The 22,364-nt window shown below is 38.5% G+C and overlaps 9 protein-coding genes and 1 long non-coding RNA gene across 11 annotated transcripts; 6 read left to right on the top strand and 4 right to left on the bottom strand.

The window, feature by feature from the left end:
- The first annotated feature begins 6 nt into the window (after positions 1-6).
- On the top strand, positions 7-1,379 carry LOC130498617 (ATP-dependent zinc metalloprotease FTSH 8, chloroplastic-like). The gene is made up of 3 exons (XM_056992118.1): positions 7-490; positions 565-805; positions 896-1,379. Exons 1-3 carry the CDS (start codon positions 72-74, stop codon positions 1,253-1,255), a joined length of 1,020 nt encoding a protein of 339 aa, XP_056848098.1. The 5' UTR covers positions 7-71; the 3' UTR covers positions 1,256-1,379.
- Positions 1,380-1,393: 14 nt separating this feature from the next.
- On the bottom strand, positions 1,394-4,928 carry LOC130498613 (probable alpha,alpha-trehalose-phosphate synthase [UDP-forming] 7). Its single transcript, XM_056992114.1, has 5 exons — positions 4,771-4,928; positions 2,486-4,510; positions 2,120-2,393; positions 1,710-2,046; positions 1,394-1,621 (listed from the first exon to the last, which is right to left on the bottom strand). Exons 2-4 carry the CDS (start codon positions 4,456-4,458, stop codon positions 1,735-1,737), a joined length of 2,559 nt encoding a protein of 852 aa, XP_056848094.1. The 5' UTR covers positions 4,459-4,510; positions 4,771-4,928; the 3' UTR covers positions 1,394-1,621; positions 1,710-1,734.
- Positions 4,929-6,091: 1,163 nt separating this feature from the next.
- LOC108820590 (delta-9 desaturase-like 5 protein) lies at positions 6,092-7,885 on the top strand. Its single transcript, XM_018593560.2, has 5 exons — positions 6,092-6,467; positions 6,606-6,746; positions 6,828-6,968; positions 7,047-7,153; positions 7,411-7,885. Exons 1-5 carry the CDS (start codon positions 6,156-6,158, stop codon positions 7,607-7,609), a joined length of 900 nt encoding a protein of 299 aa, XP_018449062.2. The 5' UTR covers positions 6,092-6,155; the 3' UTR covers positions 7,610-7,885.
- Positions 7,803-9,694, bottom strand: LOC130498621 (uncharacterized). The gene is made up of 3 exons (XR_008937503.1): positions 8,891-9,694; positions 8,609-8,763; positions 7,803-8,108 (listed from the first exon to the last, which is right to left on the bottom strand). It is a non-coding gene; the product is annotated as an uncharacterized LOC130498621 (long non-coding RNA).
- A 2,817-nt stretch (positions 9,695-12,511) lies between these two features.
- Positions 12,512-12,943, top strand: LOC108819642 (protein AGENET DOMAIN (AGD)-CONTAINING P1-like). The gene has a single exon (XM_018592696.1). It carries the CDS (start codon positions 12,512-12,514, stop codon positions 12,941-12,943), a length of 432 nt encoding a protein of 143 aa, XP_018448198.1.
- Positions 12,944-14,100: 1,157 nt separating this feature from the next.
- On the top strand, positions 14,101-15,565 carry LOC108821477 (delta-9 desaturase-like 4 protein). The gene is made up of 5 exons (XM_056992123.1): positions 14,101-14,449; positions 14,535-14,675; positions 14,741-14,881; positions 14,965-15,071; positions 15,174-15,565. The coding sequence occupies exons 1-5, from the start codon at positions 14,138-14,140 to the stop codon at positions 15,388-15,390; spliced, it is 918 nt and encodes a 305-aa protein (XP_056848103.1). The 5' UTR covers positions 14,101-14,137; the 3' UTR covers positions 15,391-15,565.
- A 311-nt stretch (positions 15,566-15,876) lies between these two features.
- LOC130498620 (uncharacterized) lies at positions 15,877-16,970 on the bottom strand. Its single transcript, XM_056992122.1, has 3 exons — positions 16,768-16,970; positions 16,630-16,674; positions 15,877-16,486 (listed from the first exon to the last, which is right to left on the bottom strand). Exons 1-3 carry the CDS (start codon positions 16,858-16,860, stop codon positions 16,199-16,201), a joined length of 426 nt encoding a protein of 141 aa, XP_056848102.1. The 5' UTR covers positions 16,861-16,970; the 3' UTR covers positions 15,877-16,198.
- A 418-nt stretch (positions 16,971-17,388) lies between these two features.
- Positions 17,389-18,663, top strand: LOC108821305 (LOB domain-containing protein 2). Of its 2 annotated transcripts, none has more exons than XM_018594350.2 (2): positions 17,389-17,439; positions 17,933-18,663. In XM_018594350.2, the coding sequence occupies exon 2, from the start codon at positions 17,942-17,944 to the stop codon at positions 18,542-18,544; it is 603 nt and encodes a 200-aa protein (XP_018449852.2). In that variant the 5' UTR covers positions 17,389-17,439; positions 17,933-17,941; the 3' UTR covers positions 18,545-18,663. The 2 variants fall into 2 exon arrangements, with proteins under 2 accessions (XP_018449852.2, XP_056848099.1); XM_056992119.1 differs by having other exon boundaries at positions 17,427-17,445.
- Positions 18,664-18,877: 214 nt separating this feature from the next.
- LOC130498616 (ervatamin-B-like) lies at positions 18,878-20,200 on the bottom strand. Its single transcript, XM_056992117.1, has 2 exons — positions 19,725-20,200; positions 18,878-19,646 (listed from the first exon to the last, which is right to left on the bottom strand). The coding sequence occupies exons 1-2, from the start codon at positions 20,167-20,169 to the stop codon at positions 19,060-19,062; spliced, it is 1,032 nt and encodes a 343-aa protein (XP_056848097.1). The 5' UTR covers positions 20,170-20,200; the 3' UTR covers positions 18,878-19,059.
- Positions 20,201-20,388: 188 nt separating this feature from the next.
- On the top strand, positions 20,389-22,349 carry LOC108818732 (phospholipase A1-IIalpha-like). The gene is made up of 3 exons (XM_018591656.2): positions 20,389-20,711; positions 20,786-21,143; positions 21,597-22,349. Exons 1-3 carry the CDS (start codon positions 20,476-20,478, stop codon positions 22,236-22,238), a joined length of 1,236 nt encoding a protein of 411 aa, XP_018447158.2. The 5' UTR covers positions 20,389-20,475; the 3' UTR covers positions 22,239-22,349.
- Positions 22,350-22,364: the final 15 nt, after the last annotated feature.

Raw genomic sequence — 22,364 nt, 5'->3', positions numbered from 1 at the left:
GGCAGAGAGGGACTGGGATCGGTGGAGGGAATGATGAGAGAGAGCAGACGCTTAATCAGCTCTTGACTGAGATGGATGGGTTTGAGGGTAACACTGGTGTTATTGTGGTTGCTGCAACCAACAGAGCTGATATTCTTGACTCCGCGTTGCTGAGACCGGGGCGGTTTGACCGGCAGGTGTCTGTTGACGTTCCTGACGTCAAGGGGAGAACAGATATACTCAAGGTTCACTCAGGGAACAAGAAGTTTGAGAATGGTGTTTCGCTTGAAGTAATAGCTATGAGAACGCCTGGATTTAGCGGAGCTGATCTTGCAAACCTCTTGAACGAGGCGGCTATATTGGCTGGACGACGTGGAAAGACGGCGATATCATCGAAAGAGATTGATGACTCTATTGATAGAATTGTAGCTGGGATGGAAGGAACTGTCATGACAGATGGGAAGAGCAAAAGCTTGGTTGCTTACCATGAAGTTGGCCATGCCGTCTGTGGGTAAGTCAGAATCAGATCAGTACCATGTGCGTGTGCGTTATCTAGAGTTGATTCTTTTTATTTTGTTCTTGCAGAACATTGACTCCAGGACACGATGCTGTTCAAAAGGTCACGTTGATACCAAGAGGACAAGCGAGAGGTTTGACTTGGTTCATTCCCTCAGATGATCCAACTCTGATCTCAAAACAGCAACTGTTTGCAAGAATTGTTGGTGGACTCGGTGGTAGAGCTGCTGAAGAAGTTATCTTTGGTGAGGCTGAGGTGACAACTGGCGCAGTTGGTGACTTGCAACAGATCACCGGTTTGGCTAAGCAGGTATCTATCTATCTATCTATCTATCTATCTACAACAGTCCCCGCTTTAAGTTTTCTTCTGTTAGCCATCATGATGTTATATTTTTTGCAGATGGTTACAACATATGGGATGTCTGAAATTGGACCATGGTCGCTAATGGACTCATCAGCTCAAAGCGATGTCATAATGAGGATGATGGCAAGAAACTCCATGTCTGAGAAGCTTGCAAATGACATCGATTCAGCGGTGAAGGCCCTATCAGACAAAGCATACGAGATAGCTTTGGGACACATAAGGAACAATCGTGAAGCCATGGACAAGATTGTTGAAGTACTTCTCGAGAAAGAGACTATGTCAGGCGATGAGTTCCGAGCAATCCTATCAGAATTTTCAGAAATTCCACCTGAGAACCGTGTTGCTTCTTCCTCATCGTCATCGTCAACATCAACACCAACACCAGCTTCTGTTTGAGTAAAAGAGACCTTGTGTATATCCTAAAGATACTACTTCCCATACTGTGTGACAAGTATGTTTAGTTTGGAGTATATAGACGAACTCAGTTATATATATAAAAGGAAAGTTTACTTAACAAAAACTACACAAGAGAAAGAAGCAAAGAAAAAATGTATAATTAAAAATTCTCAACAAATGATGTGTCCACGCAAGCTATCTAAATCTTTGCAAAACATTTTTTCACAGTTCCAATAAACACCCGAATCCAACAATTCATAGTTTCTCAAGATCATCCAATTACAATAACAAATAGGTAATAATATTAGAAGAAGAAAAAAAAAAGCAAAGATCAGGAAATGCTGTTTTGCTTGTTACTTCAACATCCTGCAAAGAAAGATAAACAAAGCTTCACATCACCACCATTTCTTTCTGAGCAAAATAGAACTGAAACTGAGATCATAAAGGACAAAACCTTGCTAAGGACTCTGGTTTGGAAATCAAAGGGCTTCATCGAGTTCACGCATATTGAAGTTTGCAGCCTCTGATGCTTCAGCTAGAGATTCAAGCATGCTTGTCACTTCCATAGTATCGTCCAAATAATATTTAGCCTTGCTTGGCTTTTGCCCAACTGTGCATGCAAAGACGAGCGCATTGTCACAGAGCAATCTTTTCGACATGGCATTACCAATCGCTTCAAACATGTCCTCGTCGGATCTGTCATCTCCAATACATAGCACGAAATCAACTGGCTTTCCTTTGTCATCCATTGATGAAAATATCTTCTCTGCCACTGATCCTTTGCTCACTCCCTATATAAAAACATGAATTTGAGTGCCATGAAATAGAATACGAAAACCATCACATTAAACGAAAATCACTTACCTGAGGCTTGACTTCTACGATGTAGTGGCCGCTTTTGACTGCAACAGGCTCATTAGCTAAAACACTCTCTAAATGCTCCAACATTTCCTTTGCTTGCAAAGAACCAAAGCCAGAATCCGCATCCCTATATTGCCAAACCAGAGCACTGTCTTTAATTTCGATAGAAGAGCCATCCGTTGCTTCAGTGTACTGTTTCATTACAGGTTCCACGATCTGCATCCAACCAAAATCACAGCTCTGACCACATGTTTCCCATTCTTTGTTCCCTGGCCACCTATGAATACAAAGGCAATGTTATTAACACTGAAGGAGAATAATTATAACTACTTTTTTAAAATAAAAAAAAAAACAAGAGAAGGATTCTACTTTAAGAAGTATCCATGCTCAGCTGCAATTCCAATGTTTTCGCATGGAGAAAACCATTTGCCTAAGCTTTCCCTTCCTCTTCCGCTGACAATGAAAATCGAATTCTTCTTGTCCTCACAAAGCTCATTCAAGAATTTAAGAACTTCCTGGCTGGGAGCTTTATTGATGGAGTTCTGAGGCATCAAAGTGCCATCATAATCCAACAGTATCGCTCTGCTTTTCGCCCTTTTGTAGTCCGACACAATGCACGGTATTGAAAGCTTTCTAAAGTTAGGATCCAAGGCCACAACTCTGAAACCAAAACTGATCCCCATCCCCCAACACCTCTTCTTGAAATGGTCCACGCATATCCTCTCCAGGTCTTGCAGGAAACTCCTCGACCAAAACGCAACGTCGTGAGTACTAACATACCGGAAGTGTTTCTCATGCCTGAGCTGTTTCTCGGGATCACGCATCGAGAGGGCCTCGTTTAGAGCTTCTCCCGTCGCTTCCACGTTCCACGGGTTCACCCTTATAGCCCCACTGAGCGAAGGAGAGCATCCAATAAACTCAGACGCAACCAACATACTCTTCTTTGGACCATTAAAATCTGATTCAGACCCGAGCAGACCCTGTCTGCACACTATATATTCATAGGGTGTAAGGTTCATACCATCTCTAACAGCTGTAACGACTACACACTCAGCGATATGGTAATAAGCAATGATCTCATTTATCGACACCGGAGTATCAATATATACGATGGGCTGGTATCCAGGCTTCCCAAACTCTTCATTGATCCTCTTGCAGCTTCCTTCAATCTCACCGCGTATCTCGTCTATATCAATACCTTTACCCCTAGCAGGATTCACAATCTGAACCAATACAGCCCTTCCCCTCCAATTAGAGTGCTGATTAAGCATTTGCTCCATCGCTAGAAGCTTCAAGTTTATACCTTTGAAGATATCCATGTCATCAATACCAAGCAGCACTGTTTTACCTTCGTAACGCTTCCTAAGCTCCATCACCTTACCTTCCTCCTCTGAGTATCTCATCACAGACTGAATCCGACCCATGTTGATCCCCACCGGCATGATCTTTATCCCCACCGTCCTACCGTAATACTCCAGACCAATGTATCCTCTCTTAGACTGGTACTCAAGACCCAACATTCTACTACAGCAAGTGAGGAAGTGACGAGCGTAATCAAACGTGTGGAAACCGATAAGGTCACTGTTCAGCAGCGCCTTGAGGATCTCTTCACGGACAGGAAGAGACCTGTATATCTCGGAAGAAGGGAACGGACTATGGAGGAAGAAACCCATCCTAATCCGGTTAAACCGTCTCCTCAGAAACGTAGGCAAGACCATCAAATGGTAGTCATGAATCCAAACATAATCATCATCAGGGTTTATAACCTCGATAACTTTCTGGAAGAAGAGCTTGTTCGTCGCCACGTAAGCCTCCCAAAGCGACCTATCAAACCTCGTGCCGTGATCAGCCGTAAAGGGAAGCATGTAATGGAATAACGGCCATAACTGCCTCTTGCAGAAGCCGTCGTAGAACTTAGACTGCAAATCAGGCGGGAGAAAAGTAGGAACGCATTTGAACTTATCCAAGAGTATCTGCGCCACGTCGTCCTGCTCATACGAATCGACGTCAACGCTCAAGGAGCCAACGTACAGCACCTCCATATCCTCAGGCAAACCGTCTTTGAGCTGGAGATACAAAGCGTCTTGATCCCAGGCGAAGCTCCAGCTCCCGTTTCGTCTCTCGGCCTTCAAGGGGAGACGATTAGCGACGATGATCATCCTATCGGAGGAGACGGAGGAGGGGTTGTCTGAGGAGACGCTGTAGGCTTGATCGTCGTCGAACTCGGAGACGTTTCCGGGGACTGTCATGACCCTAGGGAGACGCCTGCGTGGCTCTCTCCCCATTACAGGGAAGTTCCCTGAAGCCAAGTCTAAGAGATTCGTGTACGACCTAGATATCATACTTCTTCTTCTTCTGCTTTTTCTCCAAATTGGCAACACTGATTCAATAAATCTGAAATTAAGAAAAATCAAAACTTTATCAGTTATTTGGATACCCATTAACCCTAATCGAGAGCTTGAATCAAAAAAAAAAAAAATTAAAATCGAACGAATTTGACTCATTTCATCAATCATCGAAGAGCAAGATCTGTGAGATAACAACCTAACAGCTAAAAGGAGAATCTAAATCGGAGGGATCCGATCCCTAAATTCAGCAAGGACCCAGAAAGAAAAGACGAAATCGAGAATGAATTTGGATTTGGAAAAGCCCACCTTGTTTCGTTCCTTTGTAGATTGAAGAATATGTTAACTCTGTGACAGAGAGAGAGAGAGAGAGAGAGGTTGTGAGAAACAGAAGAAGGGGGATGAGAATCAGAAGAGGAAGATACGAGTCGAGAGATGAGAAATGAGAGATGATACGTTTCTCGTATACTACTACTACTTTCACCACCGAACCAAATACACACAAAAGAAAGATACAGGCTTCGTGCTAGTAAAGCCCATTAACAGTTAAATGAGGCCCAATATCTGCTTTTGTCCTGAATCCTAACGTTGGACCTTGCTTTGAAATGCAAATGAGGCCCAGATGATATAACAGCTGCTTTGTCCTGAATCCCAACGTTGGACCTGCTTTAAAATGCTCCTGAAACGTCTTCTTCTTCAGGCTCCCAAGGTAGGGAATGTGGATTAAATCAACCTGTCCCCCATCCATGTTTCAGTTCATAATCAATTGTAACGAATATGTTTTTGTGAGAAACTATGTACATTCATGATAGCACTAATTTCTTTAGCAACATAATTTGCATATTTTAACGAATATAGTTTTTTTTTTATCATGAAAGATTGAGATACATCAAATATGTTGAGATTTGTGAGTTTAGTAATTCAATACGATTTATATCATTGCTAAGTGGTATAATCTTGGGTCAAAATTGAAACTATGGTACAAGTAATTTACTGCTCTACTATTTTTTTCCAACATTACTATAAATATATAAGTACATCATAGAAAGAATATGTTCATTGTTGTGTACGATTACTTTTCACCTGTTCCAACATAATCTTCAGGTAATTAAATAGAAAAATCATTGTTAGATACAACCACAATAGACAGAATACCAGATTATAAGTCGGGATAGCCTATGTACGTTTTTGACTTGACATATAGACGTATTAAGAAACTTGGTAAACCAAATAGCATTGGCAGTTTGCAGTGGGATTGCTTAGTTAAGGGGTATTAGTATTTTAAGATTTAGTGTTTATGATTTAGATTTATAATTTATCCAAAGGTTTAAAAACATAATATAATTTGATAAATATTTTATTTTATTGTTTAAAAAATTTTGAATATGAAATAACAGAAATAGCATTGACAGTTTGCAATGGATTGCTTAGTTAGATCCCTCATTTGGAGATAAATCCAATTTAAGTGTTAGCTGGCGAGTAGATAGTAAGTAGTAAACAAGTGCTGCTGCTATGATATTAATGTAGATGGAGAGCATTAAAGAAGAGTTGGTGAGCTGCATTTACCAAGGTGGACCACGACGCAACAGCATTAGCCCTTGTATATATACCCATATCTGTTCACTCTTATGTTCATACAACTTGTAAGTTTTAACTAAAACAAGCTAAGTGCAATATTATTCCTCACGTCCGAGATGTGTAATCCCACTAAAGACGATGTCTCTAGCCAAAGCGGTTTCGTGCGTAAGGAAAAGAGAGCTTATTTTCAGAGATATTGGACGTGGGCCGATGTAGCAAGAGCGCTAACCGTTACGATTGTTCACTTTTTGTGTCTCCTGGCGCCATTATACTACAAATGGGAAGCGTTACGGTTCGGTTTGATTCTCGTCTCAGTGACTAACCTGCTCGTCACATTCTCGTACCACAGGAACTTGGCTCATCGGAGCTTTAAACTCCCAAAGTGGCTTGAATATCCTATTGCTTACGCTGCTGTTTTCGCTCTTCAGGTCAAAACCGGTTTATTATCTATTTATTTAGTCAATCAAAACCGATTTAGATAAGTGATATCAGCTAATAAGTATCATACTTCTTATTTTATTTTTATATATCATTATGTTTATAAATTTTATTTTTATTATATCCAGGGTGATCCATTGGATTGGGTGAGCATACATAGGTTCCACCACCAGTTCACAGATTCAGATCGAGACCCACATAGCCCTAAGGAAGGATTTTTGTTCAGCCATGTCATGTGGATATTTGACACACTTTATATAAAATATAAGGTAACATATACGTTATCTCATATATTTCTTCTAGTTAATATGACATGATGTTGTTTGTAACATTGCGAGTTAATCTAACAGTGTGGTGGACGTAACAACGTGATGGACTTGAAGCAGCAATGGTTCTATAGGTTTCTACGCAAGACGATTGGTTTCCACGTCTTAATGTTTTGGACCGTTCTCTATCTCTACGGTGGTTTACCTTACCTTACTTGCGGCGGGGTAACTAGTTCTTTTATCCAATATTCGAAATTTGATAAAACTATTAGTTATGAATATTTTGATAATATTTTTTGACAGGGCGTTGGAGGTGTGCTAGGGTATCACGTGACATGGCTTGTAAACTCAGCATGCCATATTTGTGGTTCGAGGTCGTGGAAAACTAAAGACACATCTCGTAATGTTTGGTAATATAATATTTACTCATATATATATATTATTAATTCAACTAACTTATCACACTAAGAACATCAAATCGGACGGGTGAACCAAAAAATTATCACACATCGAGTACTATAGTATTGCATGAGAATCAGATAACCTAGAGAAACTAATCATAAAATGAAAAGGAAAAGCTAAGAAACTTTGTTTTATTATGTGCATATCCTTATATATATTGTTAACTACTAAAATATGATTTGATTATCTTGTGACTATAATGAAGGTGGCTAAGCTTATTTACGATGGGAGAGAGTTGGCACAACAACCACCACGCGTTTCAGTCATCGGCGAGGCAAGGATTGGAGTGGTGGCAGATAGATATCACTTGGTACCTCATTCGACTACTTGAGGTTTTCGGATTAGCCACCGATGTGAAATTGCCTTCGGAATACCAAAAACAGAAGTTGGCTCTCGCTGGTTGATGTTATTTCAAGATTTGAGTTATTCACATGAGAAACAAGGCAGAAATTTATTTAAAGAGTAATCTAAGTTATATAGTAAAAACGATTAGAATTACAGTATTCATATAAGTTGAGAATAAACTTATTTTCGAGATTATGGTTGTTTTCCAAAACAGGTGAATGTTTACTTCTGTCTTAATAGTAGACTTAAAAATGTATTTTATCAAGTACTGTATTCTTAAAAATCATTAGTTTGATGTTTGTTTTTAAATAAATATTTGCATCTTGTTTAGTCTCCATCTCCAAGTGTACGGATAATCAAATCTAGGAGCAAGTCATTTCAGAGAAATTAATCAATCAAAAATTCGAAATTAACGAGCAATAAAGTCTAGTTATATACGAATTCGAAGGAGATATACGTGTATTTATACGATACTGCAGGGAAGCTGACGATGCTGCAATCTGTTCTTACAGCCATCCCTTCCTACACGATGTCCTGCTTTGAACTTCTCCTAAACCTCTGTAAAAGGATTCAGTCAGTTTTAACTCGGTTTTGGTGGGACCCTTCCAGTAAGAAAAGAAGCATGTGTTGGGTTTCTTGGGATAACTTAGCAAAACCAAAAGCACTAGGAGGGTTGGGTCTACGAGACATTCAATTATTCAATTAAGCACTACTTGCAAAAGTGGCATGGCGCATCATCACAGTACCAGAATGTCTCCTAGCTAGAGTCCTAAAGGGTAAGTATTGCCATAGGGAAAACTTCCTAAACGTGGCTTTACCACCCGCTTGCTCACATGGATGGAGAGGGATCCTACATGGTCGAGACCTTCTACGGGATAACATTGGCAAGGCGATAGGAAATGGACAGACTACTAGTGTCTGGAAAGACTCTTGGATATCGCTAGACTCCAACCTAAGACCCTATGGACCTATCAACGAGAATGCACTAGACCTCAGAGTGTCAGACCTACTAACAAGCGACCTACGCTGGAATAAGCAAAGGATAGCAGAAGTTCTACCTGAGCTGAGTGATCAGATACAAGCACTGCAACCAAGTAGGTCGGGAGCTGAAGACGTCTACATATGGCAACCACTGCCGTCTGGTATCTATACTACGAAGTCAGGGTATAATCTTGCAGCAAACACGCCTCGCCAGGTCTCTCTCTCTACAAACCTGCAAGAGTTTAATTGGGTTAAAGATGTATGGTCAATCAAAGCGCCCCCAAAGCTAAGAGTTTTCATCTGGTCTATTCTCAAAAAAGCAATATCCTTAGGAGAAAATTTTCAGAGAAAAGGCTTACTCTCTAACATAGCTTGCCCACGATGTGGAGAATTGGAAACACCAATGCACGCCTTTTTCTTGTGCTCGTTTGCGCATGAAGTATGGCAAAAAGCCCCCATTACAACGATGGTCCAAATAGATGCTGATGATTTTCAATCATTTCTGGTGAAGAGCAGACAAATCAAATGTCTTCCACCGACAGGCATCATAACCTCCATCTTTCCTTGGCTTTGCTGGTCACTCTGGATTGCGCAGAACAAGTTGATTTTTGATGACAGGAAGCTTATTCCAAGCGAAGTAATCCTCAACGTCTTAACCTCCGCCCGCGAATGGATTCAAGCGCAAGACACACTCCTTCAGAAGCATAAGGGGTCTCCACAAGCGCCCCCACTACATCGGGATGATAGGACCAGACAAATCACTACATGCAATACCGATGCCTCATGGAACTCAACAACCAGGAAGGCGGGTCTCGCATGGATCATCTCCTCACCGACATCAATTCACACCCACGAAGGATCGCTGTGCACCGGAAACGTCAAGTCTCCACTCATAGCCGAAGCTCTTGCAATTCGATCGGGTCTACTTGCAGCGGCGGATCTCGACATCACCAATCTCAGGATCTGCTCAGACAGTCAAACGCTCATCCGAGCAATTCAAAACAGGCACCAGATCTTCGGTATCATCTTTGATATCATGCAGATCTCCTCTGCGTTTGCCTCTATCTCTTTCTCGTTTGTTCCACGATCAGAAAACCGTCAAGCTGACTTGTTAGCTAAACGGGCTCTGTTTCAATCTGCTTCTGTAATGCTTTGAACCTCTAGGTATTGAACCTCGTTTTCGGCCCAATATCTTTTTCCTGCTTTAAATATAATTCCCGTTTCACAAAAAAAAAATACGATACTCCGTGGAATGCCTCACCAAGTCACGTGCGTGCTTCTTCCATATCAATTGTCACCAACATCGAGACGTCAATTATCCGTCTAAACTCGTACAGATCCGAATTTGTCAGAAAGTATCAATCGACTAAATTATACACAGATTAATTGTTAAAGAAAGGTGAATAACACTACGTACATTTTATTTGTTCAGAGACAAAAACCAATAAAAGTTACTCCACATCAAGATATTATTTAACCCCCAAAAATCAAAGGCTTCGAAGTTATATATTGTAAGCAATGTAGAAAACATTATAGGCACTCATCAGACGGATATATAGCATCAACATGCATTTCTTAAATAAATAGTACAACTATATCTGTATAAAATTTGCTTAATTTCAGGATTAATTAGTTTAATTCTTTAATGTCTTTAACATCTTCATCTGTGTAAATATTCATTCCTTAGTTAAATCCTGATTTTGGAGACAACCCAATTACTTTAACTCTTGGCTGGTGAGTAGATCGATGAACTAATAGTTAGGGCTGAGCATTTTATCCGTTAAATTTGATTCGATTCGTTATCCGTTGCTATTCGATTCGAAAATTCCGAATATCCGTAAGCTTTCGAAGCAAAGCAAATACTAAAATTCAATATCCGTCAAAATCGAAGCAAATCACAAATATTAAAATTTTGGGAAGCGAATATCCGATCCGATCCGTCAATATATAAATACATGTATATTTTGATTATATTTAAAGTTTTAAATGTATAAAATTATATAATTATTATTCTAATATATTATTTGATAGATTCTATTCATATTATTACTTATATAAAAGTATTACATAAAAGGAAGAGAAAATATTTACGATAATTATAATTTTTTTTTAAGTTTTGTGTTATTATAATTTTAACTAAGTTTAAAAATTTACAAAATATGAAGATTCATTGCTTTTTTTAATTTTTATCTTTTATATCATGCAAAAAATATATTTTACAAAACAAATTTGTATCAAATTTTTAAGATTATTTGTATTAATCAAAACAAATGAGAGATCCGTAAGTATCCGCGAATATCCGCAAATATCTATTTATTTTCCGGATATCCGTTTTTCCGAATATCCGTATTTTTCCGAAGCAAAGCAAATCGAAAAATCAGATATCCGTAACATTCGAAGCAAATCACAAATACCTTCAAAAACCCGAATATCCGATCCGTGCCCAGACCTACTAATAGTAACCCAACCAATGATGAATTCATCTCACCAACATGGTATATCGAAAAAGAGGTTGTAAAACAAGTAATGAAGGTGAACGTTGGGATCGGTGAAATCATGTGCTGCCTGTCGGGATATGATGCAAATGAAGGGAAAAAAGTAGATAGATAGCATTGAAGAAGAGTGAACGATTGCATTTAACAACGTGGACCTCGATGCAGCAACATTAGTCTATGCACAACCCATGAGTTGTTCATTTTTTTTTTTTGATACGAATGAGTTGTTCATTTTTTTTTTGATACGAATGAGTTGTTCATTTAAATGTTCATGCAACTTACATAAACATAAACTACCTTTCTCCCAAAAAACTTACATAAACAAATATAAACCCTGTTATAAAAAAACAAATATAAACCCTTCTATAGTCGATATGTAATTTTTGGTTTTAAAAAAACACAAATATAAACCTGCAGTCTAAAAGAGTAAATATCATGAATGTCTAGTGTGGTCACGTGCGTACGTTTTCCATTTCATCAAGACATTTTTAATGGTGTCCGTCTATTTTTGTCATAAAATTAAAATATCTTCAGTCAATCCCCAATTATTATTTTTTTTGTCAACATCCCCAATTATTTTAGACCTCAAATTCAACAGGTTCTCAGAAGTTGACGGTAACACTAATAACATACTATAATCTTTTCTTCTAAAAATGTAACGAGAATATTGATCACTAAAGCATATATAGATTCTACACAACTTCAATAGTTAGCAAACAAATATTTTGCCCAAAAAAAAGCAAACAAATATTTCTTGGCTATATTCAAACTATCGATCAAACATCAATATCGAAGTTTTTTCTCAGAAAAAAAACACTATAGCAACGATGAAAAGAGATAAGATTTATTAGAAGAAAAAGCAAATTTTGAATTGTGGGTTTGATAATTTACGTATGAGTGTTTAAATAAAGAAGAGATGTTGCTATTATTTTGCCTAAGGTGTAACTGGATTGATATTTTAGAACAAAACTATTTGGGATAGCATGGAATTGAAAACAGTTTCAATTCTATTAATTCATGTGGGATATGTGGAACCAAAAGGAATGTAGTTATAATTCTTTCATGATAAAAAAACGTGAATGAGTTGAATGGAACTCAACTAAATAAAAAAATATTTTTAATTAAATTTAAATATTATGTAACTTATTTATTGCAACCACGTCTCTCCACAACAAGAAAACAACAAATCTGAGAAAAGTGTTAGTTTATAATTCAGTTTGGCAATATCTAATAAAACCATATAAGTTAGTGCGTATGTAAAGTGAAGAGGCGTGTAAGAGTCGCGACTTGTTACGCAAGAAAGGGTAGTTATTCATTTTTGAAAAGTCACGTCAATACGAAGATTTGTGTTCGTTCTAGTACGTAATCTATTTAAGTTGAATGTGTCACAACGTAAAAGTTGTCGAGAAAAAAATAAGAGGTTTGCAGTTTCTATCTCTCGATCTCTCGTCCAAGTCTCTTTTCTGCACATTTATATTTCCAACAATGACCGAGTTTGCGGAAGGAGAATTGGTCGAAGTATGCCTCAAAGAAGATGGTTACTTCGGGTCATTCTTTGAGGCCAAGGTATTGTCCAAGCTTCACGATGGAACTTTCTACGAGGTTGAGTACAAGAACCTTATCACTGAAGGTGAAAACCCTCAGCCGTTGATTGAAACCATCTCCGCCGACGACATCCGTCCGATGCCACCTACATTACCCCAGCCGTCCACGTTTAGCCTCCATGAGAAGGTTGATGCTTTTGACTTAGACGCGTGGTGGTACGGAGAGATCTACGGTTATGACGGCGAGACGTACTACGTTCACTTTCCAACGACCAAACATTTGTGCGAGTACCCACTTCAAAGCCTCAGAAAGCATCTCGAATTCGTTGACGGTGAATGGGTTCCTTCAGCAATGTCAACAAGGAGGCGTTGAGCTTCTTAGATTCTCCGATGTTTCTTGGTCGCTAGTTATTGTTCTTAATAATCCGCAACGTTTATCGTTGTAATACTTTTTATATCGGTTTCCAGAAAACCGTTGCTCTGTTTTTAAGACGTCCAAATAAAATAGGGAAACGACTTCTAGAACAAATCGTTAGCCCTAGAAAGTTTGATCATTTTGTAATCAATGCACAGCCACTTGTTTTGCTGTTGCTTTCACAATGAATGTTGTATTCAAACTATGTTATTTGATTACTCTGTGTTTGAATTTATGAAACAAAATCCTTGACAAAAAAAAAGAATATCTGATTATTAAATGGGTATTTTCATCCTATTTTTTTCTTTTTTTGGTAAAAATTGTCATCCTATTTTTATCAAAAAATAATATGAATAATCACCGACGAGCATAAGTGGAACCATGATTTTGAAGAATATTAATCAAAAACTTTATAGTGGTTCTTAATCTCTTACGGAGTAATGTAGATTGTAGAGTATAAATATTAATTATTTATTTTGTCACAAATAACCGGACGAGTTTTGGGTCTCTACTGGAGACAAGAAAAAGGCCATTATTCATCTCCCACCACGAACACTTGAAATGAATAGAAAAATTACACAGGGGATAGTCCATTTACATTTATACATGAATATCGTCTATATTACCTTTTTATCTTTTTCAAACAAATTAACGTAGTTGTCACCAATAAAATTTGGCTCAAGAGATAGAGCGTTGGCTGTTGGGGATTTCTCAGTACTTTATATGGAGATAAATCAATTGTTTCTTACATGTGTAACTAATTATTAAGTAGAGATGAATAGTACTATTCAAATACACACATATATATAATTAATTCTTAGCTGGTATGAGCAAAAGTTTCTAATAAAATAAATATTTACATTTTAACATATTTTAATTAGACAATAATTGTTTTTGAAAGAAAAAAAAAACTCGGAGGGATACTATAAAAAAATTGAATGTGGGTATCAGTTAAAACATATTCTGCAAAGTTATTAAAGATTGGAATCTTGGAAATCAACGAAGTAGATAGATAGCGAACATTAAAGAAGGGCGGTGACTACGTAGACCTTGACGCAAAAACATTCTAGCCCATATATAAACAGTTCTCTAAAATCATAAGTTCATACAAACTTATAACTCAAACAAATACATTTCCTCGACGGTCGAAAAATGTGTGATCCAACTAGAGACCATGGCTCTAGCCAAAGCGGCGTGGTTCATAAGGAAAAAAGGGCGTATTTTCAGAGAGAATGGAATTCGTTCGATGTAATGAGAACGTTAACCGTTACGATTGTGCACCTATTGTGTCTCTTGGCACCATTTAACTATAAGTGGGAGGCTTTACGGTTCGGTCTGGTGCTCTTCACGGTTGTTCAGCTCGGCATTACATTTTCATACCATAGGAACTTGTCTCACCGGAGCTTCAAGCTCCCGAAATGGCTCGAATATCCTTTCGCCTATTCTGCTGTTTTCGCTCTTCAGGTAAAAACCAGTTGATTGATAAGGTCTAAGTTCTAACTAATTATTTTTAAGTATGATAAGAACATACAATATCAAATATTTTCAGGGCGATCCGATGGATTGGGTGAGCATACATAGGTTTCATCACCAGTTTACAGATACAGACCGTGACCCGCATAGCCCTACTGAAGGGTTATGGTTCAGCCATGTCTTGTGGATATTTGACACTCGCTACATCAAATATAAGGTAAAGTAACGTTTATGCATGCATCACTCGTTTTTTTTTACGACTTACGTTTGTTGTTGTAACAGTGTGGAAGACGTAACAACGTCATGGACTTGAAGCAGCAATGGTTCTATAGGTTTCTACGCAAGACGATTGGTTTCAACGTCTTAATGTTTTGGACCGTTCTCTATCTCTACGGTGGTTTACCATACCTTACTTGCGGCGGGGTAAATACACATATCTCTGCAAACTATTTTTTTTTTGGTAATCATTTGCCTCAACAATAATTATATTTAACAATTTATGGTAGGGCGTTGGAGTTGCGATCGGGTACCATGTGACATGGCTCGTTAACTCGGTAGGCCATTTTTGGGGTTCGAGGTCGTGGAAGACTAAAGACACATCTCGTAACGTTTGGTAATATTAAAAAAAACTATATATATTTTATATTTGATATTTTAATTAGCTTGCTCAGTCTAAAAAAATAAGAGATGATCTGGTCGTGTGAATATAATGAAGGTGGCTAAGCATATTCACAATGGGAGATAGTTGGCACAACAACCACCATGCTTTTGAATCGTCGGCTAGGCATGGCTTTGAGTGGTGGCAGATAGATATCACCTGGTACCTCATTCGATTATTTGAGATTATCGGATTAGCCACTGATGTGAAATTGCCATCAGAGTTCCAGAAACAGAAGATGTTCTCGCTTGTTCGTCTTGATTCCAAAACATGAAATGCATGCACGAGAGATAATATAAGGAGAGACTAATGTTTGTTTAATAGCCTTATTAGGTGTTGTTGAAATAAGGAATTTTCTTAAGTCCAAGGTTTGTTTGTCTACATTTTAAATATGTTTTTGGTGCGTAGTGGTCTCGAGACTATGCTCTCCGCGCGCATATATATTCATTACGAACGCTTTTGATTTCTTATTTATGTTTTGATTTAATAATCAGTTAAATAATATATTTTATGTTTATTATGATCGGATCCAAATATATAATTTCTCAATTTTTAAATATAAATTATTGCAACTAAAAATATAATGATGAAGAAAAGAAAATAGTTATTAAAAATATAAAGATTTAAAAAAACACAAATAATTTTAATAAAGTTACATTAAGAAATATCAAAATATCGTACTGTATAACTTAAAACACATAGACCCTAATATCTATTGATAACTAGTCATATCAGAATTCTTTGTGACCCCAAAGAAATAAATGAAGAGTGAATACATAAATCTCATACATAAAATGTTCTTAAATTTTATACTCCGCAGAAGGACAGAAAACAAACACAATTGGCTGTATTTCCCAAATGCTTTCATCTTGTCATATAATATTGTTCACTAGTCATATAATACTCCTCGTTATATGAGATTGTTCACTAGTCATATAATATTTCTAGTATAATGCATATATCTGTTGCAAACGTGAGATTAAGGAAGCTTAATAAACTGTAATTAGAAATTTTCACAGAGTGGTTACGTCGTCGTCTTCGTAGGAGGTATCATTAGCTGCTGCTGCTGCTGCTGCTTTCGTTCATAGATCTGAAGCTCTTCGCATTTTCCTCTTCTTCTTTTGGTTTCCGATCTTCCTCTTGTTCGATCGCTGCTTGGGGATATTGGCTTCCACTGATCGAGTGACTTGATCGGAGTTGACGATCTGGAGAGAGGTGAGGCAGCACTCCTGCCATTTGAGAGCTTCGATGTCGGTGATCACTTGATCGAGAGTGAGGGAAGCTGATGACGACGAGACGGAGGTTTGATTCAGAGTTGAGCGTGAGAGATCTATCAGATCCACTGCGTCTACTGCTTCGCCTACAGTTTTCTGGTAACAATCCGATCGATTCGATGCAGGAGAAAGAAAACAATCAAAAATAACGGAATCGCAGAATCGATTAAACGATAAAAAAATAACGGAATCGCAGAATCGCAAAGCTGGTTGAGATGATCGATCGGTGGTTTACGTACCTTATTGGATTTGTGAAGCTTTCGGAAACCATTGATGTGAAGGATCTAGAGAGAGATGAGAGGATCGAGAGGTTAGAAAGTGAGGGAGGAGGAGGAGGAGATAATCAGATTCTACGAGAGGGGGAAAATAGAGGAAACCTGATTGAGGTAGGAGCAGGTGAAGTCGATGTAGTTTCCAGAGTTCATGAAATCAACGTATTCCTCCAGAGTTATCTTCTTCTCTCCCCTCATTCTTCCTCTTCGTCGCTCTTTCTCTCTTCTCCCTCAAGGGCAATATACAGTGAGACTACTCTGCTCTGAAGTTTAAATTTCAAAATCAGCGACTGAGAGAGTTTGTTATTGGCCTCGAAAAGACGAAGTTACCCCTGTGTTTGCTCCATATTTACGGGTTCCAGTCCTATAGTATAGCAAGTGGCTTTATATATCGTTCTAGAAGCAACATATTTATATATACTGATTATCCTAAAACACTGGAAAATAATTACTTAGTGAAATTATAATTTCTAACATTATATTATTAATATTATAAAAAAGTATTTATCGATTTCCTTTTTTTTTTCTTTTGTAATATGGCTTTCTTATATAAATTGTTTATTGATTTCCTAGTTGTTATTGTCCTTTGTCATGAGCAACCTAAAATCTCATAATCCACCCTTCATCCAAACACCTTTTTCTTTCACTTAACCAAACAATCTTTTCATGTTCATTAGACTCTTTATGCACTACATTAGCCCTTTGTTATCGATATAAAACACATATCTCCAGTTGCTATTAACCCACAAATGAAGGGAAAGAAATTGGAGGCAAGAGGTTTGTGTGTGTAACCCTTCTCCAAACTGTGCTCAAACTCTTATTCTTCTAATTAAGAGACATTTGTTCTCTCTTATTTCCTTGTGAATTGGGATCCATCCATGCATATAAGCATATGCTCATGGAGATGTTATTCCATATCTATAGCACTATCATGAATTATTTGTTAAATATTAATTAGAACATTTTTCTCTTAATCCTTATTGTTCATCATGCTTCAAATAGTCTACTAGATCCATTCATGCATAAGATGTGATTTTCATTATCTATAGCACAAACATGACATATTTGCTATACTTTGACATATTTTTCTCTCTTTATATACTAAGAATGGTTGAAAGACCATATTTTTTTTGAAACTTAAAAAGACCATATCAGCTCGCACATGTGTTTGTGGTTAGAATATTAGTTTTGCTTAATTAATCTAATACATTCTAAGACACTAATAAATTATATATGTTTAAAAATCTTCAAATTCTCAACTACTGGCTAGGGAGATGACATGATGCAAAGAAACTCTACCAACAACAATATTTCCAATAACACATCGTCACATCAAGCCTGCGCTTCATGCAAACACCAAAGAAAGAAATGCAACAACGAATGCATCTTATCTCCTTATTTTCCGGCTCGCAAGACCAAGGAGTTTCAGGCTGTTCACAAAGTGTTTGGTGTTAGCAACGTACAGAAAATGGTACGGACCGTACGCGAAGAGGACCGAACCAAGCTGTCTGAATCTTTGACGTGGGAAGCTCTATGGAGACAGAAAGATCCGGTCCTTGGCTCCTACGGAGAGTATAGGAGGGTCAGTGAAGAACTCAAGCTGTACAAAAGCTTGGTTCATAATCAACCTCTCATAGGTTGGGATAATAATCAATGTGTACTCAACAATAACAGCAAAAACGGATTAGTGGTAAACTCAAGTGGATCTGGTGGGTTTAGTGTTAATAACAATGGTGTTGGTGTGAACCGGGACGTTATTAACGGTGGATATACATCGAGGAATTTGCAAGGTGGCTACGAAAATTTAAGGCAAGATCAAAGGCAACAATGTTATGCAGTGATTAATGGGTTTAAACAGCATTATCTCCCTCTAAGCAATTGATTGTTAAGTTCTAGTGGATAACCAAGCCTGCATGCTACATGTTATAGTATTTGCTTAATTATGGCTTAACTATAAGTTGCTGTCTTTTTATATACTTATAATTAATGCAATTTGTGGTGTATTCTAGTGTATTCGTGGAGTAAAAACTTGTACGGTAATTCACTAATATTATAGGATCGTCTCATAAGTATGTTTAGGTGTGCTATACGTTTTGGAATTGGCAATAAGGATTACAAAGCGTTTTGATGTATAGAGTGAATGTTCAATGCCAAACCTTTTGTTATAAAAATCAGCTTCTCAAACAAGATGCTTCTAGGAGAAAGTATCAATGCATTGTTCAAGTGAATCTCACATGACTCTATTATAATCGTATCTTATCTTTGGAATCATGTTAGCATTATACCTTGGTTCCCAAGTATCTCTAGTACTACTTTATTTTCACACAATCATAATTATTTTATCTGCGCTATTGCAGATTTTCATACAGAGATTAAAGTTTCTAGAGAATCTTGGACTCACTTCGTAGGATAGCTTGCAAGCATAGCAATACCACACTTACCCGTCTCTTCACTATAACCACGTTCCATCCTTACATACCCCTGTTCACCCCAAGCAGTTCCCCACGAATTCTTCACAATCCAGTACTTTTGCCCATCTTCTTCTCCATATCCAACAACAGTCACTCCATGGTTGAGATGATTTCCACAGTAGCCTGTGAACACACCAGAAGAGTAAAGCTGAAAGATGAAACCAGAAGCGTCTATTCCAACTGATACCGGTTGTTGAGCGGTAGCGGCTTGTAAACTTGCCTCGTCCTGTGCTACCTTTGTGTATCCTTGTATTGTAACCACCTTGTTTTTGGACTTCTCTTGGTCGCATGCACCCTGTGTGGCTGTGTATGGATAGTCAGCCTCGGTCACTAGTCCACCATTGGCTATGAGGTATTCATATGCTGTTGTCATTAATCCACCGCTGCAGCCTTTGTTGAAAGCGCCGACGTCACAGTCTATGAGTTGTTGTTCTGAGAGAGATACTAAGTTCCCTGTCTTTATCTTGTTGATGCCTTCAATAGCTGCCACTGCAGTGAACGCCCAGCAACCTCCTGCACAAGAATAAAAGAACAATCACAATCATGTCTTTATCTTAAGAAATGAATTGTGTGAGAAAATAGATTTAATACCGCATTTTCCTTGGTTTCTAACAGGAGTCACTGCACCTTCTTTCCTCCAGTCCACAGCGTCAGGCACGTTACCTACCGCGTCACAGACCGGCCTTTGGTCCCTGTTTAACCTCAGGGAAGACGTGTTCAAACCAAGAAAATGAGCTCTAAACTCAGCATTAGTCATGTCCGCAAATCTGTTGTCTGTTAACTTAAAGGGCAAGTGGAGGGAGTTGATGTAGTCTATCAGCTGGAGATTAGACTGGTATATCCCAAACCGTAGCATCCACTCCTCCTTTCCTCCATATAATATGCTATGCGTTTGAAGCCACTTATTGAACCGCTCTCTCAGGGTTGTGATTGGGTCGTACACAGAGGAGTCCACAGAGCATAGCCTTGAGGCTATCAGGACAGAGCTGATCAAAATGATAAGGGTCAGGTTAGAGTTTCTAAGTGCATTCAGCATTTTTTTTTGTTTTGTTTTGGGGAAATGAGTTTGGTTTCTGGTATTATAAGCTTCAGTGTCGTGGCTGCTCTCTTGGTCACAGGTTTTGCATTTTTTTTGCAGTTCTGACGGGACAAGTTTCCTTGCGTCTCATCCACAGATTGTAACATTGCCTACACTCAACAAACACTTATGTATGTGCACTATTTATGTGAAGGGACATGCATTAAGGACCACTTCCTTCACGTATTATCAAGTTCTCTCACACAAGTAGCAATGTTATTGTTCAAAAAAAGAAAGGTTGGTGAAAATTACTAAGGCAAAAACATGTTGGAAGACATACCAAAGAGATGGGAGGTGCTAAGTGGCCAAAACAAATGGAAAGGCCTGCTTGATCCACTTGACTCCGACTTGCGTCGCTACCTCATCCACTATGGCGAGATGGCTCAGGTTGGTTATGACGCCTTTAACTGGGACCGTAAGTCCGAATACTGCGGTGATTGTTATTACCCCAAGAGTCAAATCCACGCTCGAACTGGCTACCTTAAAGCCAACCCTTTCAGGTACTTATTGCCACAATCATCTTTGTTTCGAACATGTGTTAAAGGCAAAACCGGTGGTTGATTGTTTCTCTCAGGTACAATGTGACTAAGTACATCTACGCAACAGCTTCTATAAAGCTACCGCTCTGTTTCATCGTCAGGTCTTTGTCGAAGAAAGCATCACGCGTGCAGACTAACTGGATGGGTTACATTGCGGTCGCTACAGACGAGGGAAAGGCGATGCTAGGGAGGAGAGACATTGTTGTAGCTTGGAGAGGAACTCTTCAGCCGTATGAATGGGCTAACGACTTCGATTTTCCTCTCGAGTCAGGTGTCAAAGTTTTCCCTGTGACCGACTCCAAACACGTGCCTCGTATTGGAAGTGGCTGGCTTGATGTCTATACAGCTTCTGATGCTATGTCTCCTTATGACACGAGTAGCGCACGTGAACAGGTCTTTTCTTCTTCACCTTACCCTTTTTATCATTTGCATTTTGCTCAGGTCAAAGACCTTTCCAAGCCCCTACCAGCCAGGGGAAACACATTGCTAATGGTTGGCATGCGGGTATAAACAGAACCGAACCAAACCAAAATGTTCCATGTTCGCAAGTTCGGTTCAGTTCAGCAACTAAAAAGAAATTCGTTTTTTTATGTTTGATAATCGGTTAGTTCAGTTTTCTTCAAAGAAAAACAAAAATTCAAACAATATCAATCTTAACCGAAATTCCAAACCAAACTAGCTGAACTATTCAAAATCTGAACCGAAATTAATCTGAAACTATTCAAATTTAATTAAATTTAAACCGGAAACTAACCGAACTAACCGTAAAACCAAAAGCTTCGGAATTTTTTTTGAAACCGGACTAAACGAAGACTGAACTACTCAGGATCTTTTCTTCGGTTTCAGGTACAAGCAGAGCTCAAGAGACTGCTAGAAGTATACAAGAACGAAGAAGTAAGCATCACTTTCACAGGCCACAGCTTGGGAGGAGTAATGTCAACTCTAGCAGCTGCAGATCTTGTCCACAGCAGGAAAAACAAGATCGAAGCAGGTCTTCAAAGCAAACAAGTTCCCATCACGGTTTTTGCATTCGGGTGTCCTCGAATCGGGGACCAAGACTTCAAAAGAACAGTCAACTCACACAAAGACCTAAACATCCTAAGAATAGTAAACGTTCCAGACGTGGCACCGAACTATCCGCTCTTCCTGTATGCAGAAGTAGGCGAGGTGCTGCAGATCAATACGCTGAACTCGACTTACCTCAAACGGTCTCTGAACTGGAGGAACTACCATAACCTGGAGATATACCTTCACGGGATAGCAGGGATGCAAGACAAATCCGGGGTGTTTAGACTGGAGATTGGTCGGGATGTTTCGTTGGTGAATAAAGGGTTGGATGCTCTGAAGGATAAGTACTTAGTGCCGAGTACGTGGAGGTGTCTTGCAAACAGTGGGATGGTTCAAATGGATGATGGGACATGGAAGCTGGATGTCCACAGGTATGAAGATGATGATGATGATGATGATGATGAATCCACAAATAAGTGACGGGCTACAAGAGCTTTTACCTATACAAACACTTATAAGATGTTCAGGAAAATATGTTTGTAAATTATACACAAAAATTCAATTAGAAGGAGAAAAAATCTAAGGGCCAAATCTCAGTCAGTCTAT

The sequence above is a fragment of the Raphanus sativus genome, chromosome 8 (assembly GCF_000801105.2).
Source record: "Raphanus sativus cultivar WK10039 chromosome 8, ASM80110v3, whole genome shotgun sequence".
Taxonomy (NCBI): Eukaryota; Viridiplantae; Streptophyta; class Magnoliopsida; order Brassicales; family Brassicaceae; genus Raphanus; species Raphanus sativus.
The sequence above is the reverse complement of the archived record's forward strand: the minus strand, read 5'-3'. Positions and strand labels throughout refer to the sequence as shown.

What these genes read in the sequence shown, in the direction of transcription:
- LOC130498617 (XM_056992118.1), top strand. Translation starts at nt 72, where the DNA reads ATGGATGGGTTTGAGGGTAACACTGGTGTTATTGTGGTTGCTGCAACC. An exon ending in GTTGGCCATGCCGTCTGTGG is followed by an intron (nt 491 to 564) that starts GTAAGTCAGAAT and finishes TTGTTCTTGCAG; the next exon opens with AACATTGACTCCAGGACACG. An exon ending in TCACCGGTTTGGCTAAGCAG is followed by an intron (nt 806 to 895) that starts GTATCTATCTAT and finishes TATTTTTTGCAG; the next exon opens with ATGGTTACAACATATGGGAT.
- LOC130498613 (XM_056992114.1), bottom strand. Translation starts at nt 4,458, where the DNA reads ATGATATCTAGGTCGTACACGAATCTCTTAGACTTGGCTTCAGGGAAC. An exon ending in GAGCATGGATACTTCTTAAA is followed by an intron (nt 2,394 to 2,485) that starts GTAGAATCCTTC and finishes TTGTATTCATAG; the next exon opens with GTGGCCAGGGAACAAAGAAT. An exon ending in TCGTAGAAGTCAAGCCTCAG is followed by an intron (nt 2,047 to 2,119) that starts GTAAGTGATTTT and finishes GTTTTTATATAG; the next exon opens with GGAGTGAGCAAAGGATCAGT.
- LOC108820590 (XM_018593560.2), top strand. Translation starts at nt 6,156, where the DNA reads ATGTGTAATCCCACTAAAGACGATGTCTCTAGCCAAAGCGGTTTCGTG. An exon ending in CACTTTATATAAAATATAAG is followed by an intron (nt 6,747 to 6,827) that starts GTAACATATACG and finishes TTAATCTAACAG; the next exon opens with TGTGGTGGACGTAACAACGT. An exon ending in GACACATCTCGTAATGTTTG is followed by an intron (nt 7,154 to 7,410) that starts GTAATATAATAT and finishes ACTATAATGAAG; the next exon opens with GTGGCTAAGCTTATTTACGA.
- LOC108819642 (XM_018592696.1), top strand. Translation starts at nt 12,512, where the DNA reads ATGACCGAGTTTGCGGAAGGAGAATTGGTCGAAGTATGCCTCAAAGAA.
- LOC108821477 (XM_056992123.1), top strand. Translation starts at nt 14,138, where the DNA reads ATGTGTGATCCAACTAGAGACCATGGCTCTAGCCAAAGCGGCGTGGTT. An exon ending in CTGCTGTTTTCGCTCTTCAG is followed by an intron (nt 14,450 to 14,534) that starts GTAAAAACCAGT and finishes AAATATTTTCAG; the next exon opens with GGCGATCCGATGGATTGGGT. An exon ending in GACACATCTCGTAACGTTTG is followed by an intron (nt 15,072 to 15,173) that starts GTAATATTAAAA and finishes AATATAATGAAG; the next exon opens with GTGGCTAAGCATATTCACAA.
- LOC130498620 (XM_056992122.1), bottom strand. Translation starts at nt 16,860, where the DNA reads ATGAGGGGAGAGAAGAAGATAACTCTGGAGGAATACGTTGATTTCATG. An exon ending in CCTGCTCCTACCTCAATCAG is followed by an intron (nt 16,675 to 16,767) that starts GTTTCCTCTATT and finishes ATCTCTCTCTAG; the next exon opens with ATCCTTCACATCAATGGTTT. An exon ending in AGCTTCACAAATCCAATAAG is followed by an intron (nt 16,487 to 16,629) that starts GTACGTAAACCA and finishes GATTGTTACCAG; the next exon opens with AAAACTGTAGGCGAAGCAGT.
- LOC108821305 (XM_018594350.2), top strand. Translation starts at nt 17,942, where the DNA reads ATGATGCAAAGAAACTCTACCAACAACAATATTTCCAATAACACATCG.
- LOC130498616 (XM_056992117.1), bottom strand. Translation starts at nt 20,169, where the DNA reads ATGCTGAATGCACTTAGAAACTCTAACCTGACCCTTATCATTTTGATC. An exon ending in TAGAAACCAAGGAAAATGCG is followed by an intron (nt 19,647 to 19,724) that starts GTATTAAATCTA and finishes ATTCTTGTGCAG; the next exon opens with GAGGTTGCTGGGCGTTCACT.
- LOC108818732 (XM_018591656.2), top strand. Translation starts at nt 20,476, where the DNA reads ATGTTGGAAGACATACCAAAGAGATGGGAGGTGCTAAGTGGCCAAAAC. An exon ending in CTTAAAGCCAACCCTTTCAG is followed by an intron (nt 20,712 to 20,785) that starts GTACTTATTGCC and finishes TGTTTCTCTCAG; the next exon opens with GTACAATGTGACTAAGTACA. An exon ending in CGAGTAGCGCACGTGAACAG is followed by an intron (nt 21,144 to 21,596) that starts GTCTTTTCTTCT and finishes CTTCGGTTTCAG; the next exon opens with GTACAAGCAGAGCTCAAGAG.